The following is a 16271-nucleotide window of genomic DNA, read 5'->3' on the forward strand; positions in this document are numbered from 1 at the left end:
CTCCTGGGTATTTCATAGAATTATGTTGACATTGCAATGCTAAGTCAAAACTGAATGTTATCGTTTTGTTACAAGTTTCACTGGAAGTCTGAATCACAGCAATAATAATAAGTGATGTTTCTTTATTCTTCTGTATGTAATGAAGTTATGTTAGAGAGAAGAGTCTGTCTCACAAGTTTTTTTCTTTAAGTGCAAGTTAGTAGGCTTAGAGAGGTGTGACTATGCCTAGAATTGCATTTTCAGTTACATGCACCGTGACTGACTGCCACATTCTATGTATTACGTCATATATACGCTTAGACAAAGCACTGGAGGACGACTAGATCTCTTGAATTCAAGGGGTCCCAGCCTTGACTGCAATTCCATTATTATGATACGGTTTATTTATAGTATTTCAGAACTAAAATAACGCTTTTCTTCTTTCACGACTTATGACATTGTGTGTACACAAGATGGGACTGAATTGAGAGTAGTATTGAAAGTATGTACCAAGCCCAGAAAAATGAGGTTTGGCTTCTGAGACAGACTAATACAACACAACTACCATTGCAGCACAATACCATAACTGGTTCTTGTGTTATACTAACATCATGAGGGGGCCCTGATCATTGCACCAACCCATCTGGGCGAGGGGGAGGGATCAGTCCCACCATATGGGCTGCAGCCGTTACTTACCAATGCCACGCAATAGCATTATGGAAAATATATGCAATGGCACATAAATGGGTGAAGAGCATAGCAAGGATTCGATAGGATATACAACTTTTGGAAGACCTTTGGACATAGCTATGGTCAAATCAGTCTTGTTTTCTGATATGGTAGTTAGAAACTTGCTATAATTTCAGCAACCTTGTGAAGTGGTTTAAGCTGAGTGTGAAACTGATCCAAGGTTACACAGCAAGGTTCCATGGAAGAGTGGGAATTTGAACCTGGGGCTCCCAGACCCTCATCTGACACTCTCACCACTATACAAAACTGGCTTTCATCAAAAGGAACTGAGTCAATGACATCAGTTATTGTGATTTATTCACGCAGATGTTACTATTGCACATTACTGACAGAATTTAAGTATTTCAATTGTGTTGTTAATCCTTCCATTTACCTTCTTTGTTAGGCTAACAGGATGGTGGGGTCATGAATTCAAAACCAGGTTTCTTATGGAAAACAGTATGTACATTTTCCCTTTATGTTACATAAAGCCGTATTTTTTGTTCTACTTGCAAGTATTGTTATTACTGCACTAGGCTAAAGGGCCATAATTCTATTAACACATTCAATAATTTATATCTCAAAAATAATCAAATTATGATCAAGTAAAAACTCCTGCCCATCTGTGCTACAAGATCGTTCACATGTTAAGCAGACCTTCAGCAGGAGATCCTGGACCTTTTGGTTTTTTAATGAGTTGCAGGGAAGTATAGAAGTGAAGCTACAGTACTAAGAATGAGTAACCCTACTCCTGTGTGTAAGGTTTATTAAGTAAAATGGGACTTACTTCAGAGTAGACCTGCTTAGTTTTTCTCTATTAAAAATTAGCTAAAATTAAGAGATCCACAATTTATATTTTATATCTTCAGTGGACTCACTAGAAGGCAATCCACTCTGTCTTAGCTTCAGTCCTCCATCTCCAAATTGGGGTTAATATTAGTTACATATTTTACAGTTTAAGAGTTACAACAAATTAATGCCTCCACCTGAAGTATACCTACAATAACAGAACAACAATGTAACAACAAATCAACTTACATGAAAATACCAAGTTATATATTTACATCCAATAAAGATGAAAAAATCACAAGTACAAGTCAAAACATAATCAAAGCATACATCTCACCAATCAAGAATCGTGAATAGTCCTATCAATAAAGTCGAAGAGATCACTCAACAGTCAAGAGCTCGAACGGCGGCATCTTGACCGTTGATTGATCTCTTTGACTTTATTGATAGGACTATTCATGATTCTTGATTGGTGAGATGTGTTCCTGCCCCTGAGGAGGTTTCTGGATGAAACAACAGGCTGTTCTGCCAGCCCTGGTTGTTGGGCGGTACTACAGACACGTCTTTGGGATACTCCTCACACCTGTTTGAAGAAACAGAAGGATTAAGTTCGGTTTGATTGTACTAACTGAGATTATTACTTACCTTACTGTTCTTCCTTTTGGGACTTGTCTCCGCTTGATTGATTTGATGGACTTTGAATATATTGCTTGAACCCTCAGCCTTTGGAACAGCTCAAATTGAATGAATGTATGCTTTGATTATGTTTTGACTTGTACTTGTGATTTTTTCATCTTTATTGGATGTAAATATATACCGGTATTTTCATGTAAGTTGATTTGTGAAGTGCTTTGGACAGTTGAAAGAACCACAGAAATGTTATGAATTAATAGAGCAAGATTTGGGTCCAGTAGCACCTTCAAAACGAACTAGATTTCCAAGGTGTGAGCTTTCAAGAGTCAAAGCTCCCTTTGTCAGACACATGGAAGGGAGCTTTGATTCTCGAAAGTTTTGAATCTCAAAATCCCACACTCTAGAAAGCTCTCTAAGGTGCTACTGGACCTGAATCTTGCTCTTCTACTACAAACCAATACAGTTACCCACCTGAAACTATGAACGAATAGTAATATTGGTTTTAACTATATACTTATTCAGTTGTTTTTAGTTGTTATATTGATTTGGTGTTGTGAGGTGCCAGGAGCACTTTTTTGGACATAAGGTTATTATAATTAAATGTACTTAACAATAACAGCTAATAATAATAATATGTTCTACCTGACTTTCCCCACCCCCCATATCCATTGAGTTAATTGCAAATTCAAGTGAAAGGATTAATATTGGGAAAATGGCAACAGAGGAAAGACTTAAACATTCCCTCGCCCAGTCGCTGTTCCCCTATCTTCAGAGTAGCCACATAGGACTGATACTTTGATTTTTTAAAATTGGCGCTTTCACATATCATCCTCTTTGGGCCACAATCTTTGAGGATAGTAGACAGTGTGTATGTGTATACTGTCTTATTTGTAAACATATAGGAGATGCAAAATAAAATGTATTTGACTTCCTCATCTAAGGGCCCCTGATTGATTTATTTTAATCATGGCACTTAATAAAATTTAATTAAACTTTTGGGATAGAATTCTAAAAAAAATTCTTTTGGTCAATTGTGGAGCCTGTTTATAATATTGTGGCATAAATTGAACCTTGATCTTAAGAAAAATGTTAGTTTATCTCTTACATGATATGATATGGCTATATATAGTATAATTACTGTTTGGTTTCTCTTATTTTATCAGCATCACCTGCTCATTCGCAGCATCACTGAACAAATTATCAAAACAAAAATGCTGAGGGGCTAATTAGACCAGATGCTGGGACATTCAGTAACTTGATCTTCTCCGAGTTTTTAATCTGTCAAAAAAGGCACCTACGTGAGGTCTCAGCTCAAAATGAGGATGCGGCATGGAGGGAAAATACTATTTCTATTTCCATATGGTTTCACCAATCAAAGATACAGGCAAAAATACGATCCTGTTTTTTTTCCCTCTGAAGTACTAACGGTCCTGGAGTTTCAGTTTGTGAAAAGTCAAACTCTTTCTTCTTTTTCCCTTCACAATCTATATCAGGCCCTGCTAGGTACTCTTGACCTTTTAAAATGTTGGGAGGAGCTGATCATGGATCTTCCAGACTCTTGTCTAGTAAAATCCTGATTTACTATAAATAAAGACAAATTAATTTTCAGTGTGTCAAACCACTAATGTAGTAAATCATCCTTATCCATCTTCCTCTGTTTTTTAAAGCTGTAGTCTACTATTATGACAAAGCTAGGGAGGGGAAAAAATCAAACCAACAAAAGCTAAAAACCAATCTTTGCTCTACAGAATTGCAACTGAGTCCTGGGATCAATGGATTTCGATTATCAAACCCTCCCATATTATTGGTGTGTGCTCTTCAAGCTAGTTTAGAGGTAAGTAATTACATTCTTACAACTAATGAAGGGCAAACAAATGAAGAAACTCTGGTCTTATTAGGGATGTCATCAAATTTCCCAAACTTGTTGGTTGATTTGAATATCTCCATTTTACTGTTGCTGATCAATCCCATAAGCCCTTATTTTCTTACCATTTTCTGTTTCCTTTTGTCAGATTTTCTTATAAAATGTATACTTTTCCCCCATTGTATTTGTACATCAGATCAGCAGTGTACATTATATGCATATATTACATAGCGACATTATACATTGTGCATATAAATCCTAAATTAATTGGAATAAAATACAGAAAATTGCTTTATCAATATCAGCAATAATGCTGTGGCTGACGTAATACAAAGAGGACCACAGTGCTATGAACATGTTACCTGTTCTCTTTTTATATTAATGTTTGTCTCTAGTGAATACTGCCTTTTTCTGGACTACTTGCTCATCAGCTGAGTTACTTCTGCTGCCACCATGTCATCATTTTTCTTGAGTTAGAATATAAACTGTCCTATAACTCAGTGCATGAGATAATAGGAGGTTGTACCAGTTTCCCGCCTGGTACATGTGTAGGGGGTGCTTCTAATTCCTAAACAGAGGACAAATGGAAGGCAGAAATAGTAATTTGCTGCTGTGCTAGAGACAGATGTTAATATAAAAAGTAATCTGCCATTACAGTCACAGCATTACAGACTCCCTTTTTAATATTAAACCTACCTTCAGCATACAATGGCTTTAAGTTATAAGCAGTTGCACTTGACTGTTCATATAAATGGGCTACACAAGGGATCAAAGTAGTAGTGAGAATGAAAAGATACAATAGAGCTGTTCACATATTGTTTTTTTGTTGATAAACTACATCATGGGCTAGAGGCCTTGGGTTTCCTTATGTCAGATAATCTTGTTTTCCTGTTATTAAATGTGGTGGTTCTACTGTCTACTACACATTATGATTCAGACATCACATCAAGCCAGCATCAGCCTGTTACTGTGTTACATAACTTAGCCTGTTACTATGTTCACGAGTGCACCTTGCTCCTCCCTCCTTTCTTCTGCCTCTTATACAGAGCATGATGAAGGAATCCTGGTTTGAAACAAACTCCAGTCACCAATAGCATACAACAGTGATATTCAGTGGTATGTCGAAGAGCCACCTGTGGCTCTTCACTGTTCCCCAGTGTGACAGCCACCCTATGTTCCAAGAAAGTGGGCAAGGCCATTGCCTGGTGGATTCTTCCCACCTTGAAACAACCACTGTTGGAAGGCCGGGAGGATGAATCAACCATGAGCCTCCCAGAGCTGAAGTTATTGTACCCGGGGTGGTACTAAAGGGTTCAACCTCTACAATAACCCCCACCTGTTTCTGTGGACTCTGTGCTCTTATCTCACCACATGGACAGCTGCTGGGAGGAGAACATGCTAGCCAAAGATGGGAGTAAAACCACCACCACCACGGCAGCCACCCTGAAAAAGAGCAAGCTGGCCCCAGTGGGGTGATGGTGGTTTTATTTCCCTTTCTCCTCAGCCAGCTTGCTCTCCTCCAGGCACCTGGGCAGTCTCAATCTTTTACCTGAGCCACTGTGCCTCATACCAAGGAAAGAGCAGGAAGGCAGAGAAGACAGTAGAGGGTGCCTAGGCTTCCCACTGTAGGACCTTGCTTTGCTGGTGAAGAGAGGTTTCATAATGCTTCTGGTTGGCTCAGAGCCACCTGTTCTCAGCTGAGCTTCAGGTCTTGCACCAGGTAGAGAGCAAGGAGATGGTGAGCAAAGCATGCACAGGCTTCCCATTGCAGGAGCCAACCAACAGCACTGGCTTGGAGCATCCTTTTGAAATGCTCATCGTCTGCCCTGAGCAGGCTCCTGCAGTGGGATGCCTAATTTTCCTGTTTCTCTATATCTGTCTTCTTGCTCTCTCCCCAGAACGAGGCAGAGAAGGTTCCAGCAACCGCTGTCCAGAGCCAAGAGAGCTGGCTGAACTAAGAAGAGATGGGCGCTTTGCCTGCCTCTTCCCTTAGACATCTTCTAAACCCCTGCATGCAAAATGCGTTGCTTAGTCTTCAGTCCTATGCACACTTATGTGAGAGTAACTCCTACTCAGCAAAGTGTGAATACAAGTAGGCAGTAATTAGCTGCACAAAGAAGCAAGGATGCTCAATCGTCCACTAGTTTGGCTTGTATTCTGGCCATTAGCTGCAGCCAGGGAGCCAATTGTTTACCAATTAGATGCAACCGAATTAATTAGGGCATGCTCATTTGCCCATTGAGGCAGCATGGCTATTTTGTTTGCAGCTGCTGCCCCTCCCCCCACTCATCTGCTACCACTGTCATCTTCGGTTGTTAAAAGGAACAAAGTTAAAAGAATTTTAACAAATCATTTTGAGTGTTCTACTTAGTTACTACATAGATGTCTCTGTGTGCCTTTGATGTCTGCCCAGAAATCCAACTAATATTGCAGTCAGTTCTTATGATCACTTCACAAATAGATTCCAGTAACTGCACAGGTACAAAAAGCAAGCAATGCATCTAATGTCAGTAATTTAGAGGATGCATCCGATTACACAGAGAATCGACTGCAAGCAAATCTCTTTAATGATTTATTTTTTTACTCAGTTTATATCCCACCTTACACCCCAATGAGGATCCAAAGCTACTTAACATCATTCTCTTCTCCTCTGTTTTATCTTCATAACAGCCCTATGAGGTAGATTAGGCTGCAAGTGTGTGACTGGCCCAGTCACCTAGCAAGCTTCCATGGCAGAGTGGGGATTTGAACCTGGGTCTCCCAGATCCTAATCTGACATTGCAACCACTATACAACACTGAATCCTGCCATGACCTCAGGAAATCAGTGCCTCTTCTCTGGTAATCAAGACTTAGTTGCAGACTGTGCAGCTGCAAAACTCTCACATGCTGAAACATCATTTTTTGTTGTTTGTTTATTTAAGCCATATGCCATCTTTCCACCCAGCTTAGAGTACCTATGGTGCCAAACTATCAAAAACATTAAAATAAACATTAAAACAAGCAAAAATAATTAAACAAAACACATACTCAGTTGAACCACATACACAGAAAGGAGTGTCAGTGAGGAAATGCCGGAAGAAACAAGTAAGTCTTCACCCTTTGACGAAGACAGTGATAGAAGGGGACACTTGGATCAGGGGAGGGAATTTCATAATTTTGGTGCTATGACCAAGAAAGCCCTTTCTCAGGTTGCCATCCATCTTACCTCAGAAGGCGAGGGCACCCAAAGAAGGGCCTGGGAGATGACTGCAGTGGTTATATTATGAAGGCATGGCATGACCTTGAAACCCAAGTCACTGTTATTTGGGTGGAGAGTTGCTTATGTTTTGTGTTTTGCTCACTCCTCATGTACCTATTAAATTCAGCACTGTATGGAAACTGGATTATGGAATGAGATTGGGAGCATGTTTTTTTTTAAAAAAAACACTTATTTTCCATTTGCTCCATATTAATCTCCTTCCTTAATTTTTCCCTTTTCCTTTCTCCCTCTAACCATTGCTTCCCTTCTGCCTTACAGCTCCCCTCTCTTTAACTCTTCTTCCCCCTCCATATATTTTTTTAACCACACCCACGACATCCCACTCATTATACCATATCATTCCTTTGCCCAGCACTTTGACAGCTCCTCCACTACATCTTTGCTGATTATCTCCTCCTCCTCTTTTTATTTCCTTTGTCATTAACCTTTCTCCTACAGATTTTCCTTTCTCCTCTTTCCCAGAACTTTCTATTCTCTTCCACCCTTCTCATCTCACCATTCCATTTATACTTCACATCCGTTCCTATCATCCCCCTCTTTCCCACTCCTCCTGCAACACTCATTCTTCCTTGCCTATCCTAGTTTCACATTCCTTCAGTTCTCCTTTCCAACTTCTTCCTCACCCATCACTGCCCCTTTCCATCCCCTCTGATGGCCCAGCACTTCCAGTGCCTCTTCACAGCCCTCTCCAATTTCTAGCAAATTCCTGCATTAAAATATGATGTTTCCACATATGAGGGAGTTGTTATGGTACCAAAATGGTACTTGAAATCTCATGAGATAGCCTTGAGAGATTTAGCTGGCCAAGAGGTCCACCTTACGTTGTGCTATAGCAAACTACCTTAAGAGTTTAATGCCCTCTCCCAAATAGCATATAATAGGTGGGTCACTTAGTGTTTGAGAAAGGGTACTAAACAATTAAGGTGATTCCCTGATAATGTAAACAGCTTGATGTTCCAAGGGATTGCCTAAGCAACCAAGAATAGCTGCTGAGATTTTGCAAGATATCCTCAGAAGATTCTAGATGCCAAGGCAACCAAACATTTTCCAATGGTTTTCCTTGAATTTGGAGGCATAATTTGAAATAATAGATTTTTCTGCATATATGGGTGTTCCCCACAAATATGCAGAATCTTTTATCCCTTTGTTGCTGGCCCCATGATGAGAGAGCCAGGGATTCAGAATTTGACACAGAGATGGTGAGGTGACTCACTTTGCCATTTACATGCTCAGGCCAGCCTGATTTCTGTGGTCAGCTTAATTTACACTTCCTCCACCATACCTATGCATCTTTGAATAAAAAGTGTGGTTTTATAACTTTTCATATCCTGTGCTGTGCACAGTTTTAATAACATACATCAGTTCATCTCAGTCTTCCAATCTATTGGTTAAGGACATTCTGAAACCTGTCTGGAAACAGGAAATCATTTTCAAATGTCATTATGAGTCCACAGACTAAAATCAGAGATTCACAGAAACTTCAGTGTTTTTCCCTGGTGTTAAATTCAACACCCAGAGTTGGTGACAGAGCCCAGTAATACTTTTTGACAATTAATTTTGTTTGTTCTTTAGCATCTCTTCTATTTTTTTCATAAACTTTATGTGACCTTAGAGATAAACTAAATGCTACTCTGCTCTGACCCAGATGGTGCTCTTCAGAAGAGGGAGGGGGTTGCCATTTAGCCCACTGCAGGGGGTCAAAGGCAATGAGTGCTCATCAGTTTCTATGGACTTGGCTTTTTGTGTCTGCATTACTCTTTTGGCACAGTCAGGATTCCCTTGTGCTAATTGCAGTAGAACAGTGAATAGAATTTGTATCTGGCAAGGAGATGACTTGGAAAATTGAAAGTCATCTTGTATCGGGACACATTAAAGAGAGTTAAATTTCTAGAGGAAACATTAAACACTGTTAGTTCACAATGGACTATCTCTTGCCTTTTATAGATATTTTTTAAAATAATCTGAGATCCATTCTATAGGAGCAGCATTTATATGAAGAAATCTGGTGATAAGTATGGATGAGGTCTTGAATCAAGAGTTAGTAGCTTCGAGTTGTTTCAAGATTTAGGAGAACGTTTAGTCTCCTGAGACTGAATGATCCAACAGCTGTTGAGAATTTGTGTTGCATAAAGGTTAAGGGACTGAATTATGAATCATGAAGTTCCTGATTAAAATCTCTCCTCTGCCATAAACTCTCTAGATAGTTTGATGACCCCAAAATCATTCAATCAACCACCCTTGCAAAGAATCCTTTACTCGGTGTTGTGAGACTTCAGCCAGGACTGACAGGATCATAAAAGCCAGTGATGTGGCCAGCAGGGAAAAGGGATAGCCAGAGCCTTGGAAAACATAGTCATTAACACTAATTGTTCCTTGAAGAGAGAAGTTTTTAACACTCACACACTCACTGTTTTTGCTGAGAGAAATGTTTCTGGTAAGAGACTACACAATTACGAATACAAGCCAATGGCAAAACCTGTTTTTAAAGTATGAAGACACGATGAAAAGCAAACAAACATCCTTTGTCCTATGTACTTTTGTTTTGGAACTAATGTTCACTTACAAGGTGTACCCCTGATCCAAGGGACCCTGGGAAGAACTCCACTATGAACAGGTGTTTAGCAAGGAGGTACAGGCTAGCCTGCTTCCACACAAGAGTATGTAAATGCACCCGGATACAGCAAAAGCAGCCTCTGCCCCCCCTCACTTTCCCTTTCCCTACCTACCTATGCTGTACTGGTACAGAGGGGCTCAGTTGGGAAAGGGGGAGAGCCTTTTAAAGAGTTGGTGTGATTGGGGCAGGCCTCCCACAGCACTCTTCAGATTCCCCTTTGAGCAAGACTAAAATGAGTTTGTTATTAATCTGGTTTAAGAGGAAAGCTTCAGGGACACCATCATGTGGACATACCTGAATACACCAAAGCCCCTGCACGAATCTGTCCTAAGTTTTCCTATCAAGATGGTCTCAGTCTGCATATTTTCAAAGGCCTGAAAGTTAATTTCCAGTACTAACGCCTCCCAAGAATCAGAAGTGACTTTCTGCATAATTTCAGAGGTTTATACAGTATCAGTTGTAGGGAAGGAATAGCTGTTTAATTTTTTGTTTGGTTTTGGTAGTACAGCAATGATGCACTCATTTATTTTAAATGTAGATTTTCAGTCAAACTCCAATGAAACTTCTGAGAAAGAAATCTATTCTTCTTACTGGCTACCTGGAATACTTGATAAGGCATTACTACAGTGAAGATAAAGAAGACCCTGAGAAGACCTATGTGAAAATAATCACACCTTCTCACATTGAAGAAAGAGGATGCCAGCTCACACTGGCTTTCTCCATTCCAGTTAAATCTGTGTTTAAAGAACTGGAAAAAAGAGGAATCGCTGTAAGTAAGCAAGCCTTCATGCTGGTCATTTCTCAGCCCTTTATGGGGCTTGTAGGCTGGGTTAATGGTCTTAGAATAGTGTCTATATTGTTTTAGCTGAGACATAGAATACTGATCTGATATGTCCCACTCATAAATGATTAGATAAATGGTTTTGTTTCCCTGTTAGTCCCAAAAACAAGAAAAATATTGCAAGTAAGGTGATAACCTTTTATTGCCAGCTTTCCGAGCCCTAAAAATACATGGATCCAAGAAAAATATATTTTTCCAAAACAAGGCATCACTTGAACTGACTAAGGTTATGTTGACCATCATTACATGAGGTTACAGCACTTTTAAGCCTCACTCATGTGATGTAGCTAGTTTATTATAATGCAGTTTATCATAATACAGAGTGGGTTTTTTTGACATGCTATTGGTATTGCTGTGTTTGTGACCTTGGAAACTGATGACTTGAGCTAGTGTGATTGTTTGAACATTTAGTTCTTCGGAGAGCTAGCCAGTTTTCAGTCCATCTTATATGCAGGAAAGCTCGGCTGGGTGTGTCAAAGGGACAGAACAATGACTAGTGTGAGATTCCATAACCAATGGAAGCTAAAAAGAGAGATGGTTTTTGTGGGTTTTCCGGGCTGTATTGCCGTGGTCTTGGCATTGTAGTTCCTGACGTTTCGCCAGCAGCTGTGGCTGGCATCTTCAGAGGTGTAGCACCAAAAGATAGAGATCTCTCAGTGTCCGTCAGGAACTACAATGCCAAGACCACGGCAATGCAGCCCAGAAAACCCACAAAAACCATCGTTCTCCAGCCGTGAAAGCCTTCGACAATACATCTAAAAAGAGAGCCTGGAAGCAAGGAGGCTGAAGGATAAGTGTAGAGGAGGAAATGGACAGAGAAAGAGGAACCTGAAGGCAGAGTAGGTGGAAGAGAAGGTAGGGGGGGGTGAGAGTTTCTAGGAATGAAAACAAGGAGGACTAATCAGAGAAGGCTCTGAAGAAACCTCACAGAACTTGAATAGGAAGGGCCTACAGGGAGTGGGAGTTCTCTTGTGGGCATATGGCAATCCGAGTGTCATCCCTTTGTTCCTGCAATGGCAGTTGTGCTGTCTCTGAGCTGGACCAACAACCATCATTGGTGTGGCTGTGTTTATGCACAGAAAACTCTACATACAGTAGGACTGCTGCCGGTTTATAATAAAGCCAGAGGAGAAATATGCAGACAGCCTGTTCTGGATGAGGTCACGCTCCCTCTAAAGAAGCAGTAGGGGTACTTTTGGATCTTAAAAGTTAATGGATGGAGACACAAACTAGTGTGCCAGCTATGGCCTTTCTTCAACAGGTATGATTTGGTCACAGGTGTTCAAACTTTGATCACATTCAGAGAGGATTACACTACTGTACTCTAGCCACCCTTGATAACAATTCAGAAACTTCTGTTGGTAAGCTTGAGGCAGGTTATTAGCTGGGACTGGTTATAGACATCGTATCATACCAATTCTGAAGGAACTTTATTGGATGCATGTCTGCTTAGAGACCCAGTTCAAGGTACTAATTATTACCTTTAAAGCCTTAAATGATCTGGCGACAGAATACTTAAAAGACTGATGTTCCTGCTTAACTGTTAAGACTTTCCAGACATTTCACTGTGTGCTCTCCCATCTTCTGAAACAAGGAGTGAGACTGTTTCCATGTATTGAACCACTGCAGGAGAAGTGGGTGTGTTCAGTTGTACCTTGACAGCTGAACTGCCATCCATAGCATCAAATGGCTACACATATTTAAGGGCTAATTATACTAGTCTCAGGTTTCAGGCACCATTAAGAAAAGGAAAATAGACACAGTTAAAGTTTTTAGCACTGGAATACGTTCTTTATATCAAGAAGTGCAATGAAGCAACAATAATAATCTTCAATAACAGTTTCTACAGTTAAGTAACTCTAAAAAGAACTTTGCTACACCATAGCAAAGTCCTTCTTAGAGCACGATAAATTTTTTCAGATCTCTTCAGCACCCACAACAAAACAGCAAAAAAATATACTTTTGTATGTAAACTATGAACACCTGCCTGTGACTCCAGGCTTGTATACAAAAACCTCATATTTGAACTGCAGATGACATGTTTGATAATCTGATGATGACTTTGATTAGCAACACATTCTAGTGATTCCGGAAAGCAGACCTTGAAACTAAAAAATCTGTGCAAGACTTCCCCACCTCTGGAGCTGTTGCTCCCTTCCTGTGTGAGGTTAAATTACTGGGTACATCTACTCTGTGTACATCAACTTTGGGTACAGAAATCTTGTTAATGTTACATATGGAATGATCATTCTGCAGTCTATAGGAGGAGAAGGGGATAGTTGCTACATCTGCTCCTGGTCACTGTCATCCCCTAATGCTGCTGCAAATAAAATCAGAGTAATGTGGTGGCATCCCATTTATGGAACTCCCTCCCAACGGAGGTTAATCAGATGCCTAACCTGGATCAGGCTGCATCAAGCAATTTGCCAGCCTATTTGCCAGCCTGTTAACTGAAGATTGGGGTTGGGAGTTATGTATGAGGTTTCAGGCTCGGATTTTTAATTGTTTTTTATGCTGTTGTCAAAGTCTCGTTAGAAATATAATGCATAAAACCCTGGGAAAGGCAGCAAAACATTTGAAGCTGTAAAGCTATAAGGAGTGAAGTTCAGTATATATTCTCAGCAGACTGATCACTTTCTGATTGCCATAGATAGGTCAATGGGAGATAGCATGAATGTATCCATGTTAGTTAATTATTGTAGAAAATGTCATAAACCTTCCTTTTTTCGTTTCTGCAAAGTTATTTTTCCATTTTGGCAAAACATCAAATACTAAATCAACCAGTTTGGTGTAGTTCTTAAGAGCAGCAGCACTCTAATCTGGAGAACCAGGTTTGATTCCCCTCTCCTCCACTTGGAACTAGCTGGGTGACTTTGGCTCAGTCACAGCTCTTCCAGAGCTCTCTCAGCCCTACCCACCTCACAGGGTGATTGTCATGAGGATATTAATAACACACATTGTGGACCGCTCTGAGTGTGGCATTAAGTTGCCCTGAAGAGCAGCATATAAATCAAATGTTGTTGCTGTTATTTTCATGCTGCCCATTCCCAGATTTCTGCATGTAAACCTATCCCAGAGAAAAAGAATTCCAGCAGAGTTTGCTCACCTTTTCTCCCTCTTCTCAGCCAGAAGTTGGGGGAATGTTGTGTTTGGCTAGCATTATTACAGGAGCTCCATCTTTAAGTAAGCTTTGGTGCATTCTCTGACAAATACATGTGAAGCTGTATTAATTTACTGAATGTTTATTTGCTGTTTTGCAGTGTGACATGCGGGAACCCAATGCTCTTCGTGTTGCCCCGGTTCCTCTCTACAATTCTTTCCGTGATGTGCACAGATTTATTGAAATTCTGGGATCTGCAATTACATCTGCAGAGCAAACAGCAGACTCTACAGCACATTCCTGATCTTATTGACGGCGCAGCTGTACCTTTCAATCTATTTCTGACTAAAATGCATCAGTGCATTTGAGCAATTTTTTATTTCAACTCTATTCTACCAATTTACCCCCAAAGAATGATTTTGCTTGGATAGTTACTCACAACAGACATACTTTTTATTAAAAGTCACATTTCCACTCATTTAGTCTCTAAGAATTAATATGCTTTATGTATTTAATGGGGATGGTCTTTAGTATTCTAGATTTGTTCTTCATAATGGCCAAGCTACATAAAAGTACTGTTGGCAACTGCAGAGTATCTTTGTGTTATATCATGGTGATTTCATATATATACATGGTAAAATCATATATAGAATGCTGTAGTTGTAACTTGTTTTCTATTCAATTTGGAATTTGTACTGAAGTCAATTTTTAAATCTACATTTTCATCTAAATACAGTTTTAAGAATTCACAAAGTACTTCTAAAGTTGCAAATGTTAATTTGGTTTAAAGGCTTAAATTATATCCCAAAACATTTGTTGTGTGTTGTTGTTTGGCTCCTTTCTGGCCGTGGATGGGTGGAGTTTATACTGAGGGAAGGTTATATTTAACCCTTACATTATGACAAAAGAAAGGTGGGTGATGCTGGAAGATGTCTGATCTCCTTTACATATATCAGTTTTCAAGATAAGTACATTGAAAACATATCAGTAAGACACTACCTCTATCATTATATGATTTTACTTCTTACTTTTTGTTTTCAATTTTGTATATTGCTATTTCAATCACAGCATGTCCCAGAGAGAGGTGGGCATGAACTCTGAAAAAAAACCCTGCTTGATTTGTGGTTCGTGGTTTTTCATGAACCAGGAACCACGAACTTTAACGAACTGGAGCAAGTTTGCAAACCAGTTCGTGGTTCCTGGTGTTTAAATGCCCCTTTCCCTGCCACTTTGCAGTGGCAGGGAAAGGGGCATTTAAACTCCCAGATCAGCTGCTTGTTGGGAGATCTCTGACAAGCAGCTGATCATTTAAACAACCGGGATTGGCTGGCCTGCCAGGAGTTCCCGGCTGGCCAGCTGAGCCTTACCCGCTCTTTAAATGGCCATTTCCCCACTGCTCCACCAGGGAAATGGCTATTTAAAGAGCAGGTGGGGCTTGGCTGGCCAGCCCGGAACTCCCAGCTGGCCAGCCAAGCCCTGCTATTTAAATTGGCATTTTCCCCGCTTCCAGGAAGGGAAATGGCCATTTAAACTTTGGGTGGGCTTGGCTGGCCCTCAGGGAACTCCTGGCCGGCCACCCAAGCCTCAGAGCGGAACTACAAGTGACAAAAGGCACAGGTTGGACCCTTGTCAGCTTCCCTCAAGTTTTGATGGGTAATGTAGGCATCCTAGTCTTGCAGTGTGGCTCTCTGACTGCTGTCCAATGGACTTTTCAACTGTCACTTGTCCAACATTCCGCCAAGCTGCCTACATTTCCCATCAAAACTTGAGGGAAGCTGACAAGTGTCCAACCTGTGCCTTTTGTCACTTGTAGTTCCGCTCTCACTTGCTCTTTAAACAGGCATTTCCCTGCAGCTCCGAGGTGTGGGGAAATGGTCATTTAAACAGCGGGGCTTGGCTGGCCAGCCAGGAGTTCCCAGATGGCCAGCCAAGCCCTACCCAAAGTTTAAATGGGGACGGGAAGTTCCTCCATCACCCCACCATTGGGTGAATGAGCAGCAAGTTTAAACTTGCTGCGCTGCCACTCAAATCACCCAATGGATTAAAAGGGCATTTCACCCCTGCAGGCTGCACTCAGCCGCTTGCCAGGGAAACCCCCGACAAGCAGCTGAGTAGGGGGTAAAATGCCCCTCTCCCTGCCACTGTACAGCATCAGGGAGAAGGGCATTTCACCCCTGCGGGCTGCATTCAGCCGCTTGCCAGGGAAACCTCTGACAAGCGGCTGAGTCGGGGATGATATGCCCCTCCCTCTGCGGCTGTGCAGTGTCAGGGAGAAGGGCATTTCACCCCTGCAGGCTGTACTCAGCCTGCAGGGAGTTCCCAGCTGGCCAGCCAGCTGTTTAAATGGGCATTTCCCTGCCACTCTGAGCTGCGGGGAAATGGCCATTTAAAGAGTGGGTGGGGCTTGGCTGGCCAGCCGGAAGTTCCCAGCTGGCCAGCCCAGCCCTGCTGTTTAAATTAC

The 16271-nt window shown here is 41.0% G+C and overlaps 1 protein-coding gene across 1 annotated transcript in view; it reads left to right on the plus strand.

The window, feature by feature from the left end:
• The window catches only part of KYNU (kynureninase), a 227509-nt gene extending 212899 nt beyond the window's left edge, over positions 1 to 14610 (plus strand). Inside the window, exons 11-14 of the mRNA XM_054972577.1 lie at positions 1115 to 1167; positions 3879 to 3964; positions 10408 to 10638; positions 13971 to 14610. Of these exons, the coding sequence (XP_054828552.1) occupies positions 1115 to 1167; positions 3879 to 3964; positions 10408 to 10638; positions 13971 to 14114 (514 nt within the window). The 3' untranslated portion in view covers positions 14115 to 14610. The remainder of the gene's footprint in view (positions 1 to 1114; positions 1168 to 3878; positions 3965 to 10407; positions 10639 to 13970) is intronic.
• Positions 14611 to 16271: the final 1661 nt, after the last annotated feature.

The sequence above is a fragment of the Eublepharis macularius genome, chromosome 2, assembly GCF_028583425.1.
Source record: "Eublepharis macularius isolate TG4126 chromosome 2, MPM_Emac_v1.0, whole genome shotgun sequence".
NCBI lineage: Eukaryota > Metazoa > Chordata > Lepidosauria > Squamata > Eublepharidae > Eublepharis > Eublepharis macularius.